Source organism: Rhodotorula paludigena (assembly GCF_050403205.1).
Source record: "Rhodotorula paludigena JCM10292 DNA, Rt_paludigena_JCM10292v1_ctg5, whole genome shotgun sequence".
NCBI lineage: Eukaryota > Fungi > Basidiomycota > Microbotryomycetes > Sporidiobolales > Sporidiobolaceae > Rhodotorula > Rhodotorula paludigena.
The window spans coordinates 617,392-642,351 of record NW_027481453.1 but is presented as its reverse complement, the minus strand read 5'-3'; the positions used below and the strand labels follow the sequence as shown (position 1 = coordinate 642,351).

At 64.0% G+C, this 24,960-nt stretch overlaps 8 protein-coding genes across 8 annotated transcripts; 4 read left to right on the top strand and 4 right to left on the bottom strand.

Annotated features, from left to right (window-relative positions):
* Positions 1-33: 33 nt before the first annotated feature.
* On the top strand, positions 34-3,028 carry JCM10292_007626 (uncharacterized protein; the record flags this gene model as incomplete). The annotated part of the gene is made up of 14 exons (XM_076646715.1): positions 34-199; positions 264-414; positions 469-532; positions 609-718; positions 774-848; positions 913-1,234; positions 1,297-1,382; positions 1,440-1,626; positions 1,687-2,079; positions 2,162-2,230; positions 2,286-2,403; positions 2,466-2,497; positions 2,561-2,761; positions 2,843-3,028. The coding sequence occupies 14 exons, from the start codon at positions 34-36 to the stop codon at positions 3,026-3,028; spliced, it is 2,160 nt and encodes a 719-aa protein (XP_076507957.1).
* A 248-nt stretch (positions 3,029-3,276) lies between these two features.
* On the top strand, positions 3,277-6,656 carry JCM10292_007625 (uncharacterized protein; the record flags this gene model as incomplete). Its single annotated transcript, XM_076646714.1, has 10 exons — positions 3,277-3,526; positions 3,588-3,820; positions 3,878-4,244; positions 4,447-4,574; positions 4,633-4,903; positions 4,959-4,996; positions 5,058-5,197; positions 5,257-5,332; positions 5,385-5,753; positions 5,817-6,656. 10 exons carry the CDS (start codon positions 3,277-3,279, stop codon positions 6,654-6,656), a joined length of 2,712 nt encoding a protein of 903 aa, XP_076507956.1.
* Positions 6,657-7,016: 360 nt separating this feature from the next.
* JCM10292_007624 (uncharacterized protein) lies at positions 7,017-9,212 on the top strand (the record flags this gene model as incomplete). The annotated part of the gene is made up of 15 exons (XM_076646713.1): positions 7,017-7,085; positions 7,153-7,160; positions 7,224-7,410; positions 7,469-7,632; positions 7,686-7,760; positions 7,827-7,934; positions 7,999-8,072; positions 8,132-8,321; positions 8,384-8,521; positions 8,595-8,704; positions 8,767-8,776; positions 8,829-8,893; positions 8,955-9,016; positions 9,075-9,124; positions 9,194-9,212. The coding sequence occupies 15 exons, from the start codon at positions 7,017-7,019 to the stop codon at positions 9,210-9,212; spliced, it is 1,329 nt and encodes a 442-aa protein (XP_076507955.1).
* Positions 9,213-9,623: 411 nt separating this feature from the next.
* On the bottom strand, positions 9,624-12,417 carry JCM10292_007623 (RNA-binding protein; the record flags this gene model as incomplete). Its single annotated transcript, XM_076646712.1, has 5 exons — positions 9,624-9,713; positions 9,775-10,064; positions 10,512-11,855; positions 11,915-12,069; positions 12,284-12,417. The coding sequence occupies 5 exons, from the start codon at positions 12,415-12,417 to the stop codon at positions 9,624-9,626; spliced, it is 2,013 nt and encodes a 670-aa protein (XP_076507954.1).
* A 233-nt stretch (positions 12,418-12,650) lies between these two features.
* On the bottom strand, positions 12,651-15,247 carry JCM10292_007622 (uncharacterized protein; the record flags this gene model as incomplete). The annotated part of the gene is made up of 6 exons (XM_076646711.1): positions 12,651-12,797; positions 12,864-13,501; positions 13,569-14,299; positions 14,561-14,702; positions 14,776-14,973; positions 15,100-15,247. 6 exons carry the CDS (start codon positions 15,245-15,247, stop codon positions 12,651-12,653), a joined length of 2,004 nt encoding a protein of 667 aa, XP_076507953.1.
* Positions 15,248-15,426: 179 nt separating this feature from the next.
* JCM10292_007621 (uncharacterized protein) lies at positions 15,427-18,269 on the top strand (the record flags this gene model as incomplete). Its single annotated transcript, XM_076646710.1, has 7 exons — positions 15,427-15,605; positions 15,671-16,058; positions 16,119-16,324; positions 16,382-16,475; positions 16,535-16,782; positions 17,188-17,549; positions 17,614-18,269. 7 exons carry the CDS (start codon positions 15,427-15,429, stop codon positions 18,267-18,269), a joined length of 2,133 nt encoding a protein of 710 aa, XP_076507952.1.
* A 304-nt stretch (positions 18,270-18,573) lies between these two features.
* Positions 18,574-20,127, bottom strand: JCM10292_007620 (AHA1 family protein; the record flags this gene model as incomplete). Its single annotated transcript, XM_076646709.1, has 5 exons — positions 18,574-18,852; positions 18,915-19,572; positions 19,631-19,676; positions 19,740-19,796; positions 19,965-20,127. 5 exons carry the CDS (start codon positions 20,125-20,127, stop codon positions 18,574-18,576), a joined length of 1,203 nt encoding a protein of 400 aa, XP_076507951.1.
* A 601-nt stretch (positions 20,128-20,728) lies between these two features.
* Positions 20,729-24,744, bottom strand: PHO92 (mRNA-binding phosphate metabolism regulator; the record flags this gene model as incomplete). The annotated part of the gene is made up of 5 exons (XM_076646708.1): positions 20,729-21,413; positions 21,477-21,592; positions 21,670-23,544; positions 23,603-24,248; positions 24,356-24,744. The coding sequence occupies 5 exons, from the start codon at positions 24,742-24,744 to the stop codon at positions 20,729-20,731; spliced, it is 3,711 nt and encodes a 1,236-aa protein (XP_076507950.1).
* Positions 24,745-24,960: the final 216 nt, after the last annotated feature.

Sequence of the window (24,960 nt, the reverse complement as noted above, 5' to 3'; positions counted from 1 at the left end):
GCGCAAGCTCGAGTGCCCCCGCCCAGCGCAAGCATGGCCTTCTGGAAGCCCGGGACGATTGCGCCCGGTTCGAGTATCGACCGCGCAGACTCTGGCGCACTCGACGCCGGCGGGGGCGGAGGGGCAGGCGCAGTCACGGGCAGAGTCAGCCACGTCGCAATCTCGGAGCGCAGGAACCGCCTCCCGATCGCGAAACAGCGTGCGCCCCACCTCGCTCGCTCTCGCCGTGCATGTCGCTGACTTCGTTATACTCGCGGGGACAGGCGAGGCTCTGCTGTATCTGCTCGAGCAGCACCCTGTCGTCATTCTCCAGTCGCCGACGGGAACAGGCAAGAGTACTCAGCTCCCGCAGTTCCTCCTCGAGGCGGGATGGGCAAAGGACGGCAAATGCATTGCAGTAACGCAGCCGCGAAGGTGTGCCACGTTTCGCAGAATGCTACAGATCAAGGCTGACGCTCCGATTTGCAGGGTGGCGGCTATTTCGGTCGCACAACGAGTCGCCGAGGAGGTTGGTTGCATCTTGGGCGAGGAGGTGAGGCGTTGTCGCGCGTTCTCGTTGGCTCATTTAGGGGCAGAGCGCTGACTGCGTCACTGGTCTGGGCATGAAGGTCGGCTACAGCGTCCGCTTCGAGGCGCTCAACTCGGCAGATACTCGCGTGCTCTACTTGACAGACGGCATGCTCTTCCGCGAGATCCTCTTGGACCCGCTACTATCAAGGTGCGTCAGGTCGAGACTTTCGACTCTCGTGACCATTTTGACACGGAGATGGCAGATACTCGGTCATCATGGTCGACGAGGCGCACGAGCGCAGCTGCTACACCGACTTGCTGCTCGGTGTGCTGAAGAAGTGCGTTTCTCTGAGACCTCTTTAGGCGGAAGGCCGCTCACTTATGTCGATCCCGGAATGACAGGATCCGGCGTGTGCGACCCGAGCTTCGCATTGTCATTTCTTCCGCGACGATCGAAGCGCAGTCTTTCGTCGACTTCTTCTCTACCATCCCGCCATCGTCTTCCGTTCCTTCTTCCGGCCTTAATCCCGGCGATGACATTCTCCCTCCACCGACAAAGAAGTCGCGGTGGGACAAGAAGGAGCGGGAGCAGCCGAAACCGGACGAGGCGGTCATGGTCCGCCTCGAAGGGCGTGCGTTCCCGGTCGAGATCGCCTACCTCGAAGAACCGACGAACGATGTCGTGATGAAGGCGGTCGAGACGGTTTTCGACATCCATCTCAAGGCGAGCGCTTCCGCCGCTCTGTGCCTGTTACGGTTCGCGCTGATGCAGCTTCGATCGCGCAGCACCCGACTGGCGACATCCTCGTCTTCCTCACCGGACGGGAGGAGATCGACCGCTGTCTGCAGCAAATATCAGACTATCAGCATCGGTGTGTTGGTCCGCATGCCTTCCTTCGGTGCCTCGCTGATGTCGCTTCTCGCCCCAGATTACCGCAAGGTGCTCCGCTTATCAAGGCGTACCCGCTGCACTCGGGTCTTTCAACCGAAAGCCAGATCGCCGTGTTCGAGCCCGCGCCGCCTCGAACAAGGAAAGTCATCGTCAGCACGAACGTTGCCGAGGCGTCGGTCACTATCGACGGCATCAAATTCGTCGTCGATTCTGGCCTCGTCAAGGTGCGTAGCCTCTACACTTCCATCCTCCCGACACAGCAGCGCTGACTCTCCCGCTTCCAGCTGCGCTCATTCGACCCAGCGACCGGCATGGACGCCCTCGTCACGACCTCCTGCTCCCTCGCATCTTTAGCTCAGCGCTCCGGCCGAGCCGGCCGTACCTCCCCCGGCAAATGCTTCCGCCTGTTCCCTTCCTCCGCACTCGCCTCCCTCCTCCCCACGACTCCGCCCGAGATCACGCGGTCCGACATCTCGCTCCTCGTGCTGCAGCTCAAGAGCCTCGGGATTCAGAACCTCGTCCGGTTCGACTGGATGACGAGCCCGAGCAGCGTCATGCTCGAGCGCGCGCTCGAGTTCTTGTACTGCCTCGGTGCGCTCGACGACGAGGGCAAGTTGACCAAGCCGCTCGGGGTTAGGATGGCCGAGATGCCTATCGATCCGATGATGAGCAAGATTGTGCGTCCTTCTGGCCCCGTTGCACTGAGTCGGCTGTTCCAGAGGTTGCTGACTCGCACTCGGCCACTTCGCGAACGATCAGCTTCTCGACTCGCACACCTTCGGCTGCTCGGACGAAATCCTTACTATCGCAGCCATGACTTCCGTCCAAGTGCGTTCCGCATGAATCCGATTCATGCGACCGCGCTGACGTCGCGGCTTTGCAGAACGTCTTCATCCTCGACGACGGCGATTCGATCCGCGGCGAGCTTGAGCGGCGCAAATTCACCGTCGAAGAGGGCGACCACCTTACGGCGTTGAACGCGTACAATGCATTTGTCAAGTGTGCGTTGCGCGTCGGATGTTCCCGTGCAGTTGGGCGCTGCTGACCAGCTCGTCACTTGCAGACGGGCGCAAGTCATCCAAGTGGTGCCACACCGTACGGCTTCCACTTCTTCCGCATCCGTGCAAGCAAGGGGCTGACCTCTAATTACGCCTGCAGCACCGACTCAACTTCAAAGCCCTGTCGCGCGCCCTCTCGATTCGGACGCAGCTCGCCAAGTATCTCAAGCGGTTCGAGATCCCCATCGTCTCGTGCGGTGAAGACCATACGTCGATACGTCGCTGCCTCACGAGCGGATACTTCCGCAACGCTGCCGTGCTGCAGCCGGATGGAACGTATCGCTCGGTGCGCGAAGGAGCAGTGCGTCTACCGTTCTTTTCTAGTCAGCTTGCGCGAGCCCCCATATCTCGAGCTGACTGGAAGTGGATCTCTACCACACAGATCCTCCACGCGCATCCCTCCTCTGTCCTCTTCTCGCGCACGCCGCCCAAGCCCTTCGTCATCTTCCACGAGGTGATCGAAACGACCAAGCGCTTCATGCGCGAGATCACCGTCATCGAGCAGGACTGGCTCGTTGAGCTTGCGGGGCACTACTACTCGTTCAGAGAGGCCAAGAGGGGCCCGTAGAAGCGGGCCAGCGGTCGGAGGGCAAGTGGAGGGGGAGCGAATGTACATGCCGCCGCATTCCTGCTGTTGTAACCATATCGACCGCTCGAGCAATCCATGTTGACGAGGTTGTAAAGCCGTCTGAGCCCAAGGAAGGGTACGCTGCATCTGCTTGGCCTCGGGACAAGCGGCGTTCGCTCCTCTCCGTCCCGCCGCAAGACCGCTTTAGCCAGCGGTGCCGCTGCTCGCCCGTGCCAGCTTAAGCTACAATGCAGAGTGCACATCTGGCGCCCGCGGGTCTTCCCGAGCCGTCTCCGCCTCCGTCGCCTTCCCCCCACATCGCCATCTCGCTCCTGACAACTTTCCGCAAACTCGACGAGCGGGTCGACTCGGTCTCTCAGCAAATCTGCTCGATACTGGAGCAGCTGTCGCAGGCGGCCAAAGAGCGACTAGCGTGTCTCGACCGCCTTGAAGCGATGCGAAGGGATCGCGACCGGGTGTTACGCAGCGAACTCGCTTGTACGCCAGCGTGCTTGCTCTCTCGAGCTTTGCGGATTTGCGCTGATCCCCTGAGCTACAGCACAACAACGCTCGCGCGAGATCCTTGCACAAGCGCGGCAAGAACACCTCCTCCAGGAGGCCTGGGCGGGAGAGATCCGCGAGCTCTACATCCGAGCTGAGCTCGAGGGTGTCGACATCAGCACGACGACTGCGAGTGTATGGACTGGCGAGGAAGAGAAGGAGGCCGCAGCGGTCGAGCGCGGAGAGGAGGAGGTCGTGAGAGAAGAGAGGGCGAATCATCTTGGGAGGCAGGTGCGTCCCGAACCTCTCACACACGCGACTTTGGCTCACTCTTGCCTCTTCAAACAGTTCCTCTACCTCACGCACTCGACGCGCAAGAGCGAGACACGCCTCCGCTCCCTGCTTAGCCATCTTGAAGCAGCGCAAAGCGCTCCCTCGTACCGCGACGAGCTGTCGAGGCTGCACCGCGAGACGGTGCGCTACAGCACCAACATGGTCGCTGCTGCTGCGCGGCGCCAGGAACTCGCGGCCGAGCTGGACGAGGCGGAGCAGACGAGGGCGAGCGTCGAGGAGAAGCGGGACGAGACGGTTCTCGACCTCGTGCTGGACTGGAAGGACCGGCGGTGGTTTCGGCACAAGCCAGATAACGCTCTCGGCGATCTGCCGGGTGAAGGGGACTCGATGGGGCAGCACAAGGACCTCGAACGGGAGGGATGTGGCGAGGAGGGGGTGGTCGAGCGATTGCAGCGCGTTGCTATCGCTTAAGGCGGTCTTAGGTTGGGCCTCGCTGAAGTGGGCCGCATTGAGGTTCTGATCTGCTCTTATTCGGGATCCTGTGCTCCAACTCGCGCGCCCAATCGCCCTGCTTCCGCGTACGCTCAGACCCTTTCCCCGCAACGACCGTGTCCGTCTTCCAGCTTCGTGGTGCCTCTGCTCTGCGCACAACCCCATGCTTTCCTGGCTAGCCTCTTGGTTCTTCGATTCGGGCGGGACTGCAGTCCCTCCCGCCGCTCCCGGTGCGCCTAAGCAGCTCAGCGAAGAGCAGGTCCGTCCAAATTGCGCCATCCGCCGAGCCTCGCCGCAGCTTATAAGAGCCCTTACAGCTCAACGCGCTCCACGCCCAGTGGATCCGCATGCAGTCCTCGCATCAGGCCGAAGCGCAACGCCTGCTCGGCCGTCTCGTCGAGGAGAATAATACGCTCAAGGCGGCGCTCGAAACGACGGAGCGTGACCTCAAAGATGTACGAGCGGGAAGAAAGGCAGACGAGGAGGCGCTCAAAAAGGCGCATAGCGAGATGCACCGCTTGACGGGAGGCGATGTGAGCGGAGCCGCGCCAACGAGACGAGTTCCGCTGACTTACTCGTCACCTCGCAGTCAGGTGCGACGCTCCGCCCTAGCCCTGAGACCGTTCGCTGAGCTTGATCGCAGGTGTCGCGGTCGCCATTCTGGACCTCGAGGCAGACCTCGTAAGTGCTCTTTCTGCTCTCGGCGAAGGCAAGCATACGTGCTCACCTTTGCTTCTCGCAGTTCTGCCCAGCAATCTACAATCAGCCTGACCCAGCTCGAGCCGCGGCCGATGCATTGCATCGCAAGCTGCGAGAAAGCCTACGTACGCTTCCGAACGCGCAGCAACACAGGAAGTGGCATTTCGTCGTCTGGATTTTCTGGTGTGCTCGTTCGCTTGCCTTGATCCTAGCCACTGCTCACGCCATCGTTGCTCATGCAGGCAGCGGAACGGCGACTTCGTCCGCCGAGCCGTGTCGAACGGTCTGTTCGCTTCGCCACGACAATTTGACGAGTTTGCACGTCTCCGCTTTTCCTGTCCGACCTTCGGCTAATCGGATACGTTCACAGCTCATCAGTTTTAACCGCGTACACCCACTCTTCACGCTCTTCGTCCACAACGGCTCGCACGAAGAGACCCGGCAACGCGAACGCGCATTTGCGGCACTTGCTGCCCAGAACCCGCTCTGTTTTCGACTTCTCCTCGGCCGATGGGCGTACGACTCAGCCCTCGCCGAGATGCTCGCGCCAACGAAGGGTCTCGATGAGGTGGCCTTCCCGACCAAGGTCGTGTTCGTCGAGCCCGTCGTCGGTTTCTACCTTTCGTCCCATTTGCGCAAGCGCGAGCCGCGGATCATCGAGGCTGAGGGGCTGCTTCGTAAACACCCCCTGGACGGTTCCGGCAAGTTGCAGTCGACTTTACACATCGACTTTTCACGAGTGCGCCGCTGTTTCGCTTTGCGCTGTCGCCGACGGTAATTCTCACAACCCTTTCCCGTGCAGCCGCTATGGCAGCAAAACCCGCCGCTCTGCCTCGATCACTACTTATCGACAAGTCGATGCATCGACGAGCGATGTGAATTCTCGCACGCCTACCGACTCGAGCCGGACGTCTTGCAAGCCTTACGGTTTGAGCTGTCGCGCACGCCGTGCCCTCTGCTCCTAAGCGGATACGACTGCCCCGACGAAAAAGCGTGCTACTTCGCTCACGCATGTCCGTACGGTGACAGGTGCAAGTGGACGGGCTGTCGCTTCACTGCTGCAATGCATCCGGCGGCCGCACTCAACGCGCGGCGGCCCGACCCGCAGCACCCGCCGCCCGAGTTGCGCGCAAGTATGCCCTCTAATCGACAGTTGCCGGCGCACCCATCAAACCTTTCTCCCTCGGCGGGTTCGGCTGGCAATGTCGCACGCGAAGCGGCCGCTGCGCCTTCTTCAACCCGCATGGCGCTGGAGCGCATGCTCGCCGCCGCGACTAAATCTTCCGTCCTGCCTTCACCCCGTGGCGGTACAGAGGCGCCTGGCGTCCATGCGGCAAAACCCACTCCTCCGTCTGTGTCGCGCAAGCACCACCTCGCGCCGCAATCGCCCTTTGGCCACCCACTTTCGCTTGCTGACGCCGCATCTGCGCTCGGTCGCCAGTACGCGGCCTCTGCGGCGGGAACAGGCGACGTAGACGCAGTCGACATGACGGACGACGAGCTTGCGGCTCTCCTTGCCAAGGTCCGCCGCGAGGAGGAAGAGTACGAGAAAGGTCTCTCCGAGGACCCATTTGCTGCAGGTGCTCCTTCGCCTGTCGCCGCAGCCCCAAATCAGCCATCGAAGAGTAACGGCGTCTCGTAGGTGCGCAATATGTACTGCAATCAGGCATCGAGGAAGAGCGGTCCGAACACGCTGAGGTCTCGAATGACTATCTCGAGACTAAGGCTCAGAGTGTCTCGAGTGTGGCGCTTCCTGCGTAACCGTGACGAGCGGAAGAAGCAAGAGCGCCGTACTTTCCCTCGGACGACGTCGAGGCTCGAGTGCGACATCCGCACGTGAGGGCGACCCGCGTACTGGGCTGTTGCAGGCTCAAAGGTGATGCTGCTCACATTGCTGGCTACACCTCCCGCGGAGTGAGGGTCTGTGCACGCGCAACTTGCTCGCGACCGGCAGCTTCCGCTTCCTTCGCTCTTGCTTTCGCCCAGGCTGCCCATTCACGAGATGGACCTTGCTCAGGAAGGCTTGACGGGCGGTCCTCCGGCTCTGAACGTTCAGCTAGACGCCGATAAGGTGTGTCCTCTCCCGCTCGTCTGTCAACTGATGAAGTCGACTGACGCCTCGCAACTCGGGCTTGCAGTGGCAGGAGTGGGCTTGAGCCAACCGGGATGCCCCGTTACTTCGTCTGCTGACTCCGAATCGCTCCAACAGGCTCATCAGCGCGCAAGACGAGTTCGTCGCCGACTTGCTCGCGAAGAAACTGCGCCTGCATCAGCAAGTCGAAGATGCTCGCGACGCACAGGGCACGAGATCCGGCAGGAATGCACCGGCTCCGAAGAAGGACGAGCGAGCTGAGCAGATTGAAGCGGCGGAGGCGCGGCTGCAGGCTCTCAGGACGGTGCGTCCGTCGCTTTCGATCCTGCGCTTGTCAGAGCTGATCAGGTGCACACTGACAGGAGTATCAGAAAATGGGCGCGGAGCGTGACCGCTCTGACAAGATGCTTGAGGAGCTCGAAGCGCGCTTGATTGCCCTTCAGCGTGAAGCGGCCGACACGCCCGCCGCGCGGGGTTCAGCATCAGGAGCAGCAGGGACGCCGATCACCTTGGTCCTCATTGATGGGTGCGAGCACGTGTTGGACCAAGGTGTTTCCTGGCTTACTGACTCGCTCACAGAAACGTCGCACCTTTCGCCGACCACCTCATCGAGAAGGGTCAACCCGGAGGAAAGGATACGGCCGACATGCTGGAGTGAGTCGTAGATGATGATTTTGGCTTTGCGGCGCGCTGATGAGACGTGCTGAGCGTCCTTTCCAGAGAACAGGTGCACTTCGACCCGGCGTCAAGCGAGACGACCGTCCTCGTCTTTCTCCTGTACGAGCGCAAGTCGCTCGTTAGCGCTCTCTCGAGCCAACGTGTGATCAGGCGAGTCTCTCGTCGTTAGCGCCTCCCGCTTGCGCGGGGCTGAAATGTCCGCGTTCCCTTACAGCGCGCCGTCCACGTGGAAGAGCTTCATCGACGAGTTCTCCCGCCGCCGCAACAACTTCGTGATCGAGGTCAACGGTGGGTCGCGCCAGCCTTGCTATCCCGAATGCGGCGGGCCTGAACCGCTCGTACGCCAGACAGCAGCCCAGCCGAGGTCCACATGACGGCTATCCTCCTCAAGTTCGGCTACATGTCGAATGTGGAGCGCATTTTCATTGCAGGTACACATCCGGGTACCGCCTTTCGCTCATCGGTTCCGAAGGTCGGCGGGCAGACGGAGCACAGTGCGGATGCGTTCGTTCAGGCGGTCTTGCCCAAGGTCGTGCTGTGAGTCGCTTTTCTCTGGTCTTCACCAGAGACAGGGGCATTGAGGGCGTACCTTTTCACAGCATCAAGCACGCGGAAGATGCGTACCTGGGCAATCTGAAGGGTCCGACCGTCTCATTCGCCGGCCTTTTTGCGTCGAGCGCTGCTCGTCCGCTCGGTTCGGCTACGAGACCGGTTTTGCCCGACTATCCCGATCTACCGTCGGCTGCCGGCAAGCACGTCAAATGCCGTCAAGTTTTTTGCGCTCGCGTAAGCTCACTGCTCCGGTCACAGGCAGCAGAAGCAGCAAGCGACCAGTGGGAACTCTTCAGAACGGATCTCCGCAAGTGAGATGCCGACGCCGAAGCGCAAAGTCGACCCTAATCGCAGCATCATCAAGCAAGGTGCGGCAGGACGCGCAGACGTGCGCGACGTGAAGGAAACTGACGCCTGCCTCGTCTCGCAGATCCTGTCATGTGCGCTTCGAGTCAATCGCCTCTTCTCCGCGGTGCTGACCGCTTGTCGCAGCTGCTTCCATCACTACCTCACCGACCGCGGCTGCATGCGCAAGACTTGCGCCCTGTCGCACAATTGTGAGTTTGCGAGGTCTGCGTCGCTGGTTGTCATTGCTATGACCTCGGGTATGCGACGCAGACGAGCTCAGCGATGGACAAATGCGACGTTTGCGCGAAGAAGCCGCCAGGTATCCGTGCAGCGTGTGTTTGTTCGCCTCGTGCATAAGCGATATCCGCTGACTCGTTTTCTCGTCTGCAGGAGCTGCGCAAGACCGGCAAGTGTACCCATGCACAGCGGTACAACGAGCTGTCAGTTGTGAATCTCTGGTCGTCTTTACACGTTCCGTGAGCCTGACCCTCCTTCATGCTCGCCGACAGCTGCATGTTCTCCCAGTGAGCTTTCCAGGTTCATCCTGCCCAACGTAATTCGATGACGCCGTGTCCACAGCGAAGACAAGGCGATGGCAAAGTGGAAAGGCTAAGCTGCATCTGCGTGCGGTCGTTTTCGTGCACGGTTCTCGTCGTCAATCTTAGTCCCTCGTCCACTCCCTCGGTCCTGCCTGTCCAGTACACTACCGCTCCGTCGTGCATTGTAGTCATTGGTGCAGAATAGCCGACTGTCCCGCTGCTGAAGTAGCACGTCAAAAGACCATGCCATCAATCGGCCATTTCGTTCGCGCTGGCTCTAACAAGTCGGGAGATACTCCTCGTACGCAAGACGCTTCGGTCGACCAAGATAGGGTCTACATCATGCGAAGAAGCTACAGCAACACAGAACCGTACAGAGGCAGAAAGAGAAGTAGGAAGCTCAAGAGGACGAGTCGATCGCTGCGCGCTTCGCCGTCTCGACAAACATGGCGCTGGTCGTATTGAACTCGTGCAGTCGCGCGAAGAAAACCTGCCCGCGCCCCGAATCGGTCAGCGAGGAATTCAGGCGCGAGGTGCAGGGCGATGCGCACCGTATACCAGTCCCTTGACTCGCCCGCCTGCGCGCTCAAGAACGCCTCGAAACGCTGATGTATCGCCTTGTCGTTCGGGTACATGGGCTGCTCTGCATTGGCGTCGAGCGCGGCTTTGGCCTCGCGTCTCGGCAAGAAGCCGAACGAGGCGGTAAGCTCGGCTGTGCGCGAAAAGCCGGCGCTCGGCGCAGCGTCGAGCGGCTCCCAGACACGGCGGACCGCCTCAACTTCCGCATCGCTGTAGCCGAGTGCACGAAGTCGTGACAGGTCGCGCTGCAGGCCTGATTCGGCTGTGGCGGGCGGGGCAACGGGAGCCGGAGACGGATCCGGAGGAGGCGATGGCAGGAAGCTTGCGGGCGAGATCTCCGTCGCAGCGTCGGTTGCGACGACCGGAGCCGGAGAAGCGAGTCGAAGGGCCGATGGAAAGGCGGGAGGTGCTGCTGGATCCCGCTGAGTGGCTGACCGACCGGGAAGAGCGGCGACTACAGGCTGCGGCGCAGGCGTAGTTCCGGTCGCTGTCTTCGCAACTGACATCGCCTCACTCGAGGCCGTGCTGTCGCGGAAGACAGGCAGCGCAGGTTTCTGCGGCGACGGTGCGGGGCGCTGGCGGAAGGGCGAACGCGAGCGAGAGCGGGAACGTTTGCGAGCGGAAGCCTGTGATGCGCGGCGCGGGGACGACGAAGCTGCGGAAGTACCACATGAGTGCCAGAATGCAGTTTGCGAGCCGTGTGACGGACCTGCGCTGTTTGACGCATCCGGTATCCAGTTTACGGTGCAGGCGTGATCGAAGAGAATTGCCCCGTCAAGCCCGTGGAACGCGCGCAACGCGTCGAGGTGCCGACTGAACTCTACGTAAGCGATCTGTTCGATGTTGTTGTGGCCGTCGTAGTTGAGCCGCAACGTGCGGACGCTGTCCCGCCCGACATACCGCTCAATGAAATCGCCAACCTCGTTCTTGGTGGCGCGAGCGTCCAGGTGCGCGATGACGACGTTGCACGCCGCTGGATGCGGCTCTTGTGCGGCGTTCGCTCGCGAGCCTGCGTAAGGCTGGCGCAGCGAGTGGTAGACCCCCGGCAGGCGGGAAATGTCGGGCTCGTTTGCCCCTGTGCGCTTGTCCCTGTAAGGATCGGCAACGACCATGCAGTGATCCATCCAGCGCCGGTCAAAGAGATCGATCGCGCGTCGCATGTCGAGTTCGCTCGCTAAAGCGACGAAGGCGAAGCGTCGCGGTTTGTCGGACCGCTGAATGACAAGCACGTCGTGCGCAACGATGCTTTGCTTGCCGAGCTGATCGAAGATGTATCGTTCGCTGACCGAGAGCGGAAGTTCGGACAGGTAAGCCCATCGCAGCGGACGGCGTGGAGGCTGCGGCCGACGGCGCTCGGCGGGCGAAGGCGTTCGGCGAACAGCGTGGACTTCGCGGCGGGCCGCCGGTGAGAACGCTCGGCTGTTTGAACTGCTCGTAGCGGTCTGCTCAGATGGATGTGCAGCGTGCGAGGACGTCGTGGGTGGCGCAGCATCTGGCGCCTCGATAAGGGGTTTCGCCTCAAGCGCGGACGAAGACTCTGCCGCGACCGCAGCATGCTGCTCCGGCTGTGAGTCGTCCTGCAGATGCGTGCCGGCGCAGAGGGCTGCCGGTCCGTCCAGCCGGAGGACCGTCTCGCCGAGCAAGGCGCCTTCGAGCGCGGCGACCGTGCGCTGCACGCCCTCGACCGAGTCAACATCGACGAGGGCGTCGACCTCGTGCAGCGTCGATGACTCTTGGATCGAGACCTTGCGGAAGAAAAGGCCGCGCGAGACGGCGAGCTGGCGGATGTCGCTGGTCGTCGTCGTCGAAGGCAAATGCCTCAGAGCGAGTCGGCCCATTGATGGCGCTGCGCTGGATGCACGCGATTCGTGGCTTGCCAAGGCGGGATCAGGAGTGTCGGTCGTCGGCGGCACGGGCAGTTCGGGCGTCTCAGCCTTGATCGTCGCTGAGAGTGAGTCTCGTTCAGGTTGCGCTGCTGGCGGAGCGTGGTCGCAAATCCACGTGTCGGCTTCCGAGAGCTCCATTTCGTGCACGAGCCGGTAGGTATCGTGCGCTGTGAACGGCGGAGGCGTGAGTACCTGTCTCGTCGAGAAGCAGAGTGGGGCAGCTCACCTGCTGCACTCCCGCCGTCGTCCCATTCGTGCACGACGTTTAGCAAGACCTCGTCTGCTTGCGCCGGGGCCGTGTGCTGCGCGCCACCGTGCGCTGCGCCGGCGTGGAGAAGGCATTCGAGGATGAGGCGACGGAAGGTGGGGTTGCTCGAGTGACTGCCGAGCGCTGCTTCGAGGGGTGACTTTGCGGTGCTTGAAGCTGTTGGTACGCACGCCTACGAGTCAGTCTGAGCTCTATCCGAGGCAGAGACGAGTCCCGAGAGATCCGAGCGGGGCCCACAACGCAGCGAGTCTGCAACAGCTCGAGCAGCGGGGAGAAAGCATCGGGAGAGACGTACAGCGCGCATTGACCTCGCCCTTCTAAAGGAACTTCAGGAAGAGGACGACGCCGAGGAGGTCGTCGCTCTCGACTGCCTCGACGAGACGGTCGACGCCCTCCTGCGGCGTCAGCGTCGTCGGGTCGGGCAGGGTCTCGACAGGAGCGTCGTGCGAGCCCGTCTCCATCGCCGTGGCAGGCGCCCGCCGTGAAGCGAGCGAGAGACGGCGACGCCGACGAGAGAGGACAAGCGAAAGAGGCGGACGGCGAGGGTGGTCTCGACCCGTCAACTCTCGAGGGACTCTTCGCAAAGCTCGACAGGACAGTGAACGACGTCCGTAGTTGCATGTTTGCGGTTGCGATGCGAGTGGCGGTGTTGTACAGGCTGCAAGCGTTGTATCCTTCCTGCTCCTCCGGGGCCTCACTCCTCTTGCTTGACCGACGATTCATCCACCTCCATCTTGTTCCTTTCGTCGGCTCCGGCTGCAGCCGAGCTGACGAGTTCACGGGCTTTTGCTGTAAAGGCGGCGCTCGAACGATTGAAGTCGGCGAGCTGGGCGAAAAAGACCTACGGTGCATCGCGCAAGTCAGCAACCCGCTTGGCGACCAGAGCGACAGCAAATGTCTCGCGCACCGTGTACCAATCCCTCGACTCGCCCGCCTGGGAGCGCAGGAACGCCTCGTACCGCGCTTGCATCGCCGCGTCGTCGGGGAAAGCGGGCGCCTTTGCGTTGTGCTCGAGCGCAGCGCGAGCCTCGCGCCGCGTGACGTGACCGAATCGGACTTGGATCTGGACAGAACGGTCGAAGGGGGCGGTTCCGTCTGTTTGAGCGGGAGGCTCGTGCACAGGCGTCCAGATGCGCTCGATTGCCTTGATTTGTTCGTCGTCCATGCCCAACGAGCGCAAACGCTGGACATCAAGCTCATTCTGCGCATCGCTGGACCGTGCAGGCGCAGCGGAAGGTGTGACGATGGTTGACGATGATGCTGACGCGTCGTGAGACAAAGCGTTGCGCGCCGTCGACAGTGAAGTAGAGCTTTTCTGCGAGACAGCAACAGACTCGGGCACAGGGAGAGAGGGCGAGGCATGCGGACTCGGTTCGGGCATGGCTGCAGCAGGCGAAGCGACCTTGCGGCGAGGATCCACACTCTTTTCTGGGAGTCCCAGCTCGTGCGTTCTCGACTGTTCGTTGATGCCGCCTAAGATCGACTCGTCGGTCGAGCCGCTCTTCGCAGCAGTCGGTCTCGCAGCCGAGCTCCGCTTCTCGTTTTCTGCGACGGCGCAGAAGGCGATTAGCCTCGACTCGACGCACCCCCGGCCGATTGCGACAAGACACACCGAGAAAATCGCGGTAGCGCGCCATAGCAGCTGCGACGGCGTGTTGGGTCGGCGACCAGAGACTGCGCGGCTCTAGCCATGAGACGCGCACGCCGTACCCTCCGAGGGCCTCGCCGTCGAGACCGACAATGGCGCGCTGGCACGCTTGCTCATCCGGCACGTCGGCGAAGGCGAGTACGCTGAGACCCGCGCGGCGGACCTCGATGGCACCGATCTGCGCAGCGGGCACAGAGCGCCGCAAGAAGAGGTAGATTTCGCTCTCCGTGGTACCTGGCGGGAGGTGAAGGAGGAAGAGGCCGGTGCGACGCTCGGTAGGCGGGAGGGCAGCGTGACGCTGGGCGCCAACATAGCGGCGAGCGATGAGGTCGGCCTCCGAGATGTGCGGCTGTGTCGAGCCCGTGTTGCGATCGCGAAAGCGCGTTGCCGAGACCGTGTTGCCGTGAACGGACTCTTGTTCCAGGATGCGCACCGCCAGCTGTGCAGCTTGTGCTGTGATGAAGCCAACAAAAGCAAATCGCGAGGGTTGATTGCGAGCCTTCGAGAGGAAGATGTCGTTGGCGGGCGTTCCGGCATGCGCAAGCTTGTCATAGATCCAGCGCTCAGCGGTCTGAAGTGGAAGACGGCCGACGTAGATCCAATGAGACGACGGCTGTGGCGCGCCCGCCACCCCTTCGCGCGGTACGCGGTCGGCTCGCGGTCCGGTTGGAGGCGCTTGGCGCGGAGCAGTCGAGCTGGAACGGGCACTTGACGGCGTGTGCTGTGAGTCCGCGCGTTGATCGTGGCGTGCAGCGGAGGAAGGTGTACGGTGAACAGAAGGCGACCGGCGGCGTGGCGAAGGCGAACGCCGACGAGTGCTGCGGTCGCGACTGTCCCGCAAGCGTTCCCGGCCGTTCGAGCGAGAGTCTCTCCGATCCCGACTACGCGAGCGCCTGTCGGACTCGTGATACCCCGAGTCGCGCCTTCCTCTAGGTGGCTCAGCGGGCGCTGTCGACGTCGATGCTTCGCCAGACGGCGGACCCGTGGACGCGGCGGGCGGAGGATCGTGAGGACCGTCTGGGCCGAGCCCATTGTCGGTGGTGTACGTTTCTGCCTCCTCGAGCGACAGGACGAAGCACAGCTGGTACGCGATCGAGGCTGTGTAGGTGTGGGCGAACAGGGTTAGCGGGACTACGAGGAGGAAAGGAGGGCGTTAGAGGAGGCCACCGACCTTGCTCCCGTCCGCCGCTACGCCATCCTCTCAAGACCGACAGCAGGGCGGCGTGTGCGCTCGCAGCGGGCTTGCGGACGATCTCGTCGGGGCTTGCGCCGCGGTGAAGGAGGCATTCGACGATGAGGCGGCGAATTGCGAAGCGGCGGGTCGGATAGCAGACGGCCGTCTCGAGTGGCGTGATGGGGAACGCAGACGCTGCTCGGCGGGCTAGCACGTCAGTTGGGCGCTCCGCCAGATGTTCGAGTCTTCGAGGAGATGAAGTCGAGGACGTCGTCTCACTCGACCCGGCCACTTGCGCAGAGCCAGCGAGTCTGGACGCACCCTTGCCGTTGACCTCGTCGTCGACGCAGTAGCACAGGACGAGGAGCACGCCGAGGAGGTCATCGCGCTCGACGCACTTGACGAGCTCGTCGGTCCGCTCGTGCGCGAGCATGATGCTCGGGTCGGCGAGGCTCGGCGCAGCGGCCATCCTGTACTCGGCCTGTCCCTCGCTCAGGCAAGAAGCGCGGCGAGGTGAGCGGTCCTCGGCCAAGCTGCGTCGCCGTTGTCCGAATCTCGCTTTCACTCCGCCCATTCACTCGTCCTCCAGAACCAGCTTAAGTCTGCGAGAGAGTGCCTGCTTAGCTCCTAGGAGACGCTCGCCGAAGCATGGCCTCGTACGGCGACTCTCCCGCTCGCACTCCGGCTCGTCCACGGCACTCTGCCCTCGAGTCGAGGCGCGCTCTCGCCGCAAGAGACCCGGGTACGCCTGTCGGGAAGCTCTTGGCAGTCGAGGGTCTCGCGCCGCGCAGCCCGCGCAAAGTCCGGACCCGCCCGTGGTACGAGAAGTGCGCCCCGTTCCGCTTCGCTCGTTCGGACCAAGCCCCACTCACCTCGTCGACTGCTCCCGCAGAGCGCGCGACTGGCCGAACAACACTCTCCTGAGTCTCGAGACCTCGCTCCAGCTCCTCTCGTTCGACGCGGCCGGCTATCCCGCAGGTGTCGCTGCCCACCTCGTCCACTTCCTCCTACGCCTCTGCACCCTCGTCTCGGTTCCTTCCCTCCCGTCTTTCCTCCGCAGCTCGGCAAGCTCCGCGAGTCGCTATGCTCGCCGACCTGCCGACGTGCTTGGCGATGCGGACGCACGTCTGGAGGCTCTGCAGCGCCAAACAGCCGGCAGGCCAGTAGGCGGTTGGAGCGCGTGGGCATGGTGGCTCAGCGTGATTCTCGTCGTCCTGAGCTTTGCCAACACCGTGTACTTGGTCAATCAACGGCGAAAGTATCAGCTCGTCCTTCGCAAGGTACCTCTCGCGATTACAATCGTTGAAACGCAGCCTGGCTCAACTGCCGCGGCCGTGCAGGACCCGATCGCCTCGCCCAATGCACGAGCGTCGACGCTCGATTTCTCTCCGTCGAAGAAACGTCGTGAGACGCTCAGCGCTGCGCTCAAGAAGAAGGCCAAGGCGCTGGTAGGCATGGACGTCGTCGAGGAGTCGCACATCTACCCGGTGCAGGAGCTCAACGTGTGGACGCCTGAGCGGGTCCTGTGGTCTTTGCGCTTCTTCACGTGCGTCCCAAGCGCTTGCTAGACGTTGAATAGAACGCTCACGTCCACCTGATGCAGCCTCTACTCTCCGCCTGTTGCGCTCCTTTACCACTTTGTCACGCCCGCCACCTTCATCCTTGCTGCTCTGTGCGGTACTCTCTTTGTCCTTCAGGTGAGCTGGCCCTCCTTCTACATGCGCGCAGTCGCCTTATCCTCTCACGAACGCCACAGACCTTCCTTCTCGTGCACCTCTACTCGACGCTCGTCTCGGACCGCGCGACGCTCCAAGCCGAAGTCATGCACGAGTACAACGCCAAGTTCGTGCACCCGCGCGTCTTTGCGCCCAAGCGCGACGCCTGCATCCAGACGTCGCAGGCCGAGCGCATTGGCGCCGACGACCGGCTCGCCGCGGCACCGGCGCACAGTCAGCAGATGCGGCACGCGGCGGTGGGAGAGCTGGCGGGAGCGGACGAGGGCGAGTATGTGACGAGGGGCAGTGGGAGAAAGATTCGCAGAGGGAGGGAGAGCGCGGTGCCGTCCCGCGACGGGATCGTCGAGATGGAGGATTCCCCTGCCCCGCGGAGGAGGCCGCGCGCGACAATGTTCGGGTGAGCACGCTCAGCGAGGGTGTGTAGTCGCTTGCAGTGCAGTCTTTATTCAGTATGCCGCACCCTGTTGTTTGCGTTGCTTCCGCGTGGACTTTGCGACTTCGCGTCGAGGCGCGTCGCTCTGACTTCATCTCCTTCGCGCGCCTCTTCCTCTCCGCCCGCCGAGCTGAGTCTGCAAGCATGTCGGAAGATCCTGCGACCACCTTGTGCGCTCTGGCTCCTTTGGCGGCTGTCGCGCCACTTCCGCTCACCTCACCTCGCGCGCACACATCGCAGCTTTCCCGACGTCGACGAGATACCGTCGCTGTACGACGTGCTCGAGGTCTCCTCCGACGCTTCCGACGACGACCTGAAGCGCGCCTACCGCCGCCTCTCGCTGCGCTATCACCCCGACAAGCTCGCCTCGTCCTCCGAAGCCGACGTCGCCTCTGCGACGCTCAAGTTTCAGCAGATCGGGTTCGCCTACACCGTGCTCAAGGATGCCGCGCGGCGCGAAAAGTACGACCTGACGGGGAGCACGATCGAGATGAGCGCCGAGGGCGCGCGCACAGAGGCAGAGTGGAGGGACTACTTTCGCGAGCTGTGGTCGGGCGAGGTGTCGGCGCAGAGCATCGACGAGTTCCGCGCCAAGTACCAGGGTGCGCTTTCCTGCCTCTCTCACCCTCGCAGCGAGCCGAGCTGACCCGGTACGAGATCCCGCAGGCTCGGACGAGGAGCGCAACGATGTCCTCGCCGCCTACACGGCCTCATCTGGCGACCTCGACTCGATCCTCTCGTCGGTCATGTGCTCCTCGGTCGAGGACGAAGACCGCTTCGTCGCGCTGATCGACGCCGCCATCGCCAACAAGGAGGTCAAGGCGACGGGCGCATGGAAGAAGAGCGCAAAGGACGCCAAGGGCAAAGAGCGCAGGCGCAAGGCGGCCGACCGCGAGGCCAAGGAGGCCGAGGAGCTCGCGAAGGAGCTCGGCGTGCACGACAAGCTGTTTGGCGCGGGCGGCGCGGCGGCAGGAGGGAGCAAGAAGGGGAAGGGGAAGGGCAAGGCGAAGAAGGGCGGCGACGACGGCGATGACGAGCACGAGGCGCTCCGTGCGCTCATCCAGGGCAACCAGGCGAAGCGCATGGGCTCGCTCTTCGATTCGCTCGAGGCCAAGTACGCCGGGATCGAGGCGGCGGCGAAAAGCAAGAAGAAGGGCAAGAAGCGCGCGTCGAAGGGTGGCGAAGAGGACGAGGACGAGGACGACGCGCCGAGGGGCAAGGGCAAGCGGAGCAAGAAGGAGCCCGAGCCGACAGACGAGGAGTTTGCAGCCATTCAGGCGAGGCTCGACGCCAATCGCGCCAAGGGCAGGAAGAGCAAGTGAGGAGGCCGCCGCATGCATTTATTCGTCTCTTTGTGATAGTTTCGTTTGTCCTGTCCGTTGTAACACCTCCTCGTTCACGCTCTCGTGATCCGCGACTAGAGGGGAACGGAAAGGACTGCATGTAGCGCTTGCACCGCGACCTTTACTACTTTCCCTATGCAAAGTCAAAGCCCTCTAGAGAATGGTACCGAGGCTGCAAAAGAAAAAGGAAAGGGAGAGATCCAGATCAGTCAAGCTGTCCATACGAGCTCAGGCTCACCTTGCTCGTTCCGCTCTTGACTCCTCATGCCCTGCGTGTCAACGCCTACTTCTTCCCGCCCGGCCCGCTCGGACCGTAGTAGAAGGCTGCCCCGAGCCCAAGGATCAAGCCGAACGAGGCGGCGAACGACCCGACGTTGGCGAGCGTCCAGCGGTTCCAGCTGCTCGATCGCGGCGGCGCTCGCCTACGCGCGGCCTTGCGCGCGGCAGCAGAAGATGGAGCGGTGGGCGCGGCGGACGTGGATGTTGAGGAGGAAGAGGCGGTAGAAAGGGAGACCAGGCCTAACCCGATAGATTGAAGTCCCCGGACATAGTAGCCTTGCAGCTGCGGATCGCGAAAAGCGTGAGTACCTAGCAACACTGGTCGAGATCAGTACGCCGACGCACGTTCGCCTCGGTCTCGTCCTCCTTGCCGACGGGGACGCCCGACAGCTTCAGACCGAGCGTCGTCGAGTTGCTGCCCTGGTCCAGCGTCGTCTCGAGCGCCCCGTAGTGGTCGTCAGGCCACGTCGGCGCGCGCCAGCTCATCGTGAAGCTCTTGGGCCGCTCGACCTGCTGCACCTTTCCGCGGATGTTTCCGCCAAAGAGCGCGACGTCGGCGCCGACCTCGGGTGCCATCTGCGCCGGGTTCTTGGACCACATCGGGATCTTTTGCGGGTTGGTGAGGAAGTCGAAGAGCGTCTCGGCGTCGCACTGGAACTCGCCCGATGCGCGGACGGTCGCGGTGCTCGTCTTGGCCGCGGTGATGGGCTTGGCCGAAGCTGCGACTGGCGCAGGCGCTGGAGTGGCAGATGCAGAGGGTGCCGAGGAAGCAGATGCGGGGGTAGACGCGCCCGAGCCCGAGGCGTCGCCCTGCGCGGCGTCGAGAAGGTCCTTGCCGTGGACGGCGATCATGTCCTTCGGGAACTGTTGGAACTTCGGGCGCAGCTTGTTGGCGAGCGCCTTCTTCGCCGTCGAGAGGAACGCCTCGGCCTCGGCACCCGATCCGGTGGTCAGGCTCGCCTCGAAGCGGTACTCGTCCTCGTCCATGTCGTGCGCGACCTCCCTGTTCAGCGGTCGAAGTCAGCGCCTGCTCCGGCTTGGCGGAAGTGACTATTACGCACGGTGCGACGAGCGTGCCCGCGACCTCTTCGCCGGCCTTGTCCGTTGCTGCAGGCCATGGGAATACTGTCACTGCGATTCGAAGTCTGGAGGTATTGAGAGGATGCTCACCCTTCCAGCGCATCGTCACCCGCATATCGTAGACCGTGATGAGCTTGCTCTTACGCACTGCACAGGTGCAGAGGCGCAAAGAGGTGGGACGTGAGGAATCGTCGGTGAGGAGGGAGGGAGAACGAGGATCAGGTCAGCGGCCCGGCTCGCTGCGGTCGGCAGTGCAGTGGGCTACCGCGCGTCCAGATTGCACGCAGCCCCGGCAAAGAAGGAGGCAAGACGCACTGCCGAGCTCGCAGTCTCCCTCCGTGTCGGTAACCTCGTCGACCGCGACGCCGTTGGCCTCGGTGCCGACGAGGTTGGTCGAGAACCATTCTTTGGCCCAGGGCTCGACGCCCTTGGTGCGCCAGTGCCAGTGCTTGATGCCGTGCGAGAGCGGGGCCGCCATGACGGAGTGATCAGAGGTGCAAGTATCGAGGGAGGACGGGCGGGGCGACGAGACGAGCGAGGCTGGCTAGCGAGGAGCAGTAGGGAGCACGTCGAGCTCGACACGCAGGTCCAGCGGAGATGTGTGCGGGTGGAGAAGGGAAAGAGCAAGATGCACCGCTTCGACGAAATTCCAAAGCGACCAAGTCTCGAGTGCGCGCGGATGCTACCCGCAGGCAGACTTGTAGAGCTTGTATCGAAGTCTCTCAAACATTGCATGCGCGCTCTCTCGCTGTAGTCGGCGTCGCAGTCTGCCTCGGTGCGCGGAATGAAAGCAAAAGTGCAGTGTCTATTGTACAAGAATGGAAACAGCCCGGCGTATGCAGGTAGAAATAGGAAGGGCGAAGAGAGTCGGAGCTCGTGCGCGGCGCGTAAGGACGAAAAGCCGAAGAGGAAGAAGGAGGGAAGAGGGTCCATGGGGGTTTTGCGGTGGCGGCGCACTAGGCGAGGTGCAACAAGCGGGTTCGAGGAAGGGCGAAAGGCAAGAGAAGACGATACAGGGGCCGGAGTACGATACTTGCTGTGCCGGGCGAGTCGGCAGAGGCGGAACGGACGGAAGAGGTCTAGTAGGCAATGCCGCCGTTCATAGGCGGCTGACCGGGAGGAACACCGTAGTAGCCCTGCGGCGGGATCTGCTGCTGCTGAGCGAGGTGAGGCGGGAGCTGCTGCTGATGTTGATGGGGCGGAAGCGGAGGTTGGCGCGGCGAGCCTCCCGGGGCGCCCGGCTGGCCCTGCGGGCCTGGCTGCCCGCCGCCGCGGCCCCAGAAGCGACGTCCGCCCGTCTGCTGACGCGGACCCTTGCCGCCCGCGTCGTCGCCGTGCTGCTGCTGCTGCTGCTGCGACGCGGCGGTCGAGGCGTAGTGCGGCGGGATCTGGTGCTGCGGCGCCGAGATCGTCGCATTCTCGCCTCCTTCGCCAGCAGCGTTGAGCGCCTGCTGCCGGCGGAACTGCGCCTCGTACCAGGCAAAGTCCTGCAGGAGGCTCGTCCGGCTCTGGTAGCTCGCAATGATGCGCAGCACCTCGAGGCCGGCGTCGTACGGCACCTCCTGCGTGTCGCGCGACGACGTGACGGGCTTGTTCTCGGGGGTGTTGCTCAGGCGGATGTGGCGAAGCGCCGAGAGGGGGACGTCCTTGATGTAGATCCAGCGAACCTTCAGCACGCCCTTCCACTTGTCCGACGCCCAGACATTTGACGACATCGAGTAGTCGACGGGCGTGAGCATCTGCGCCATGCCGGCAAAGTGGCCGCTGCGGGGAAAGGAAGGTCAGAGTGGGGAGCTGGAGAAGTTGAAGCCGAAGGAGAAAGCGCACCTCGCGTTCACCGAGAAGAACAGGTAGATCGGGCCCTTGTCGGCGCTCTCGCGGAAGGCGCGGTCGAGGCGCTTGTTGCCCAGGTCGGTCGACGCCCAGATCTCGTACTTGAGCGACTGCGTGAAGCGGTCGATCGGGAAGCAAGTCAGCGCGCCTCCCGCCCAGTTGCACGGCGACGGGTCAATCTACGAACCTTGTGCACGTCCTCCTCGGTGTACGACTTGATGACGAAGAAGCGCGCCTGCTTCGGCTTGAGGTCAAAGACCGGCGGGTTGTACCCCTTCTTCTGCACGAGACCGTTGACATCGATTGGCGTCTCGGCGGGCGCGTCCTGCGGCGCCTGGGCCTGCCCCGCAACAGGCGGCGCGAGGGCGGTCGTCGCGACGCGGAGCGTCCCGCCGAGGTCAAAGTTGCCGGGGACGACGGCGCCCTGGGCGCGCATGGCATCCATGGCCGAGAGCGCTTGGGCCATCTGGCTCTGGAGCACCTGGATCTGGTGCTGCTGCTGCTGCATCTGCTGCAGCGCCGCGGCGCTCGGCTGCCACCCGTTCGGCCCGGGCGCGTCGGCGCCGACGGCGCTCGCGTCCGGCGCGGAGGGGTACGCGCCGTGCGGCAGGCCGGATGAAGCGGCGGCGGAGAAGGGGAGGGCGGCAGCGGAATTCGCTGCAGTCGGAGTTGCGCCGCCGATGAGCGACTCCTTCTGCTTGAGCCAGTCGGTGGCGCCCGGACCGCCAGGGACAGCCGTCAAATTGCCGCGTGCGAAGGAGGCGTGCGAGACGGGGTCGAAGGCGCCGAACGAAGGCTGCAGCCCGCCGACGCCCTGCAGCTGCTGCGCGAGCTGTGCGTGCTGCTGCTGCAGGAGCGGCGGCACGCCAGGCCCTTGCTGCGCGAGAGACGCGGCAGCGCCATACTCGCTGATCCCATCGAGCGCGTGCGGCTGCGCGAGGTGCGAGTGCCCGATCGGCGGAACGAAAGCGGCCGCGCTAGCCGGGCCCTGGCGCGCAGCGAACCCTCCCGGACCGAGAGGCGCGCCGAGCGCGTCCGACGAGGTCCTGAGCGGCGCAAGGCGGCGCGCCTGCTGCGGCTGCAGGCCGTTCGGGCTCGGCGAACTGCGATCGAGGGGCCCACCGGGCGCAGCGAGCATGCCCGGCTGAGCGGCGGCGGTCCCGGCGAGCTGCATCGCGCCGAGCGCGTCGTCGAGCCGCCTAACTTCGTCCGCAAACGCTGCGATGGCCGGCGTGGCGTACTCCTGCGGCGGTGCGTGGCTTCCCCGCGAGCTCCCGCTCCCGCCGCGGCTGAGCGACCCACTTCCGCCTCCGCCACCGCCCGTCCCGCCCGACCCGAAAGACGTGTTGATCCCGAGCGTCTTGGTCTCTTCCTCAGTCGGGCTCCACGGGCTCTTGGCGCCGCCGAACGTGTTGACGACGGGGCTGAGCGCGCGCGCGGCCGAGTCGCTGCGCGACCCGAGCGAGTTCGAGTGGTGCAGGCCCGTCGCGCCCGCCGGGGCAGCGCTCGCGCCGTGCGAAGACGAGAGCGAGTTCGAGTGCTGCAGGCGCGCGCCGCCGAGAGAGGGCGACGGCGTGCTCGGGCTGTGGCCGAGGGAGTGCGAGTGGTGAAGCGCGAGAGGGGCGGGACTCGTGCCGGCGCGGTTGCGCGAGCCAAAGCCAGTGATGTTCGACGCCGAGGCGAGGCCAAGCGGACCGAGCGGGCGCGGCTGGTGAGGGTCGTCGAAGGAGTAGGCGGCCGAGGGGTCGGCCCATCCGCCGTTGGAGGCGGGCGATGATGAGAGGGTCTGCTCGATCGACGCTTCGCGCTGGCGGGCGCCGCGCGAGTAGTTGAGCGACTGGTGCCGGCGGACGGGAGACGAGTGTTCCTCGCCTTGCGCAGCGATCGAGGGGATACCCGAGGCGGAAGAAGGCGGAAGCCAGGGGTCGGTCGTGTGGCCGCGACGCGGCTGGCTCGTCTGGTACGACGTCCCAGAGGTACTCGGGCGCGTCGAAGCGAAGGGCGACGAGAGCTGCGAGGAGAAGGAGGAGGAGAGGGGCGGGGTCGTGAGATTGTACGGGTCCTGCGTAGAGTGACTCGGTTAGCTTTATGCCGTTCGCAGCACATCGTACGCCACGCACCTCTTCGTCTCCCGGACCTTCCGCACCGCTCTTGCGCTCGTCGAGCAAGCCGCGCTCCCAATCCTCCTCGATCTCGCGCCCGCCCTGCTGCTGCCGCTCCTGCTCGAGGAACGGCTTGAGCGAGTTTTTGTGCCGCAGCGTCTGATCCTGCGTCGCATTCTGAGCTTGCTGAGCCTGTTGCGCGACAGCTACGGCTGCGGCGGAGGCCGAAACCGTGGTCGAGGGAAAGCCGGACGAAGCGGGCGGGACGATCGGCGGCGAGGTCTGCGGCTGGTGTGCGCGTCGCTCTGTGAGCGCCTGGTCGCCCTTGCCGCCGCGCACGACGACAAATGAACTGCGCTTCGGCTCGGGCTGGACCGCCGCGCCGCCGGCTTGGCTCGCGGCGCCGATGCCGGAAAGGCTGCCCGCCTGCTGCTGCTGTTGCTGCTCCTGCTGCTCCGCCCGGTTCCACGCCGCCTGTGCCTGCACCTGGCCGAATGAGGTGACATTCGAGGCGGGTGAGGCGACAGCGCTCAGGGCGGGTGCGGTAGCCGATACCGAGAGACCTCCATGGCCGAGATCAGACCAGGCGGCATACGGGCCGCCACGAACAGGCGACGGAGGGACGTAGAACTCTTGATCTTCCTCGGAAAGGCCTACCCCTTGCCTGCAAGTGCGGTGCGAGAAAAGAGCAAGATTGGCGAAGGCCGTCAGCCCGCGCAACTCGGAACGTCTCGTCCATGACATCGCAAAGCGAAGGAGGGGGCGACGCACAGCGCAAGCCTGGCGCGGTTGCGCTCCAGGCGGACGAGCCTGCTCGAGCTCGCGGTCGACACTGTGTTGTTCCTCCTCGTGAGCTGCGCGCCCGACCCGGCCTGCTGAGCGCCCTGCGCGCCGTCGTGCGAGCCCTGCGCGCCCTCGCTGCCCTGCTCCTGTGCGCCCTGGGCCGCTGCGAGGTGTCCTCCGGCCGAGAGCGACTGGGTCCTGCGCCCTGCGGCCGAGAGGGAGCGTGCGCCTGGTTGCGACGATGACACCAACGAGGCGGCTGCGGGCCCTGCCGTGCTCAGGGCGAGGTCTGGACGCAGCTGCTCGCCCTGGCCGTACTCGTGCTCGCCCGCCGCGGGAAGCCCGCCGGTCGGGATCGCCGCTGCGCCCGAGTCCATCAGGCGAGGCGAGGCGGAGCGACGAGAGGACAAGCGAAGCGAAGCGGGGTGCAGCTGAGCGGTGGTCCTGCTCGAGCGTGTGCAGCTAGCTGTAGCTCTGCCCTGCTCTGCGCGAGTCGAGGGTCGGCCCGGTGCAGAAGGTCGCCCGCACGCGACGTCGCGAGTTCGCGGGGAGCCCGCTTCGCCTTCCCCTCGTGGCTCGTGTCGCACCCGCGC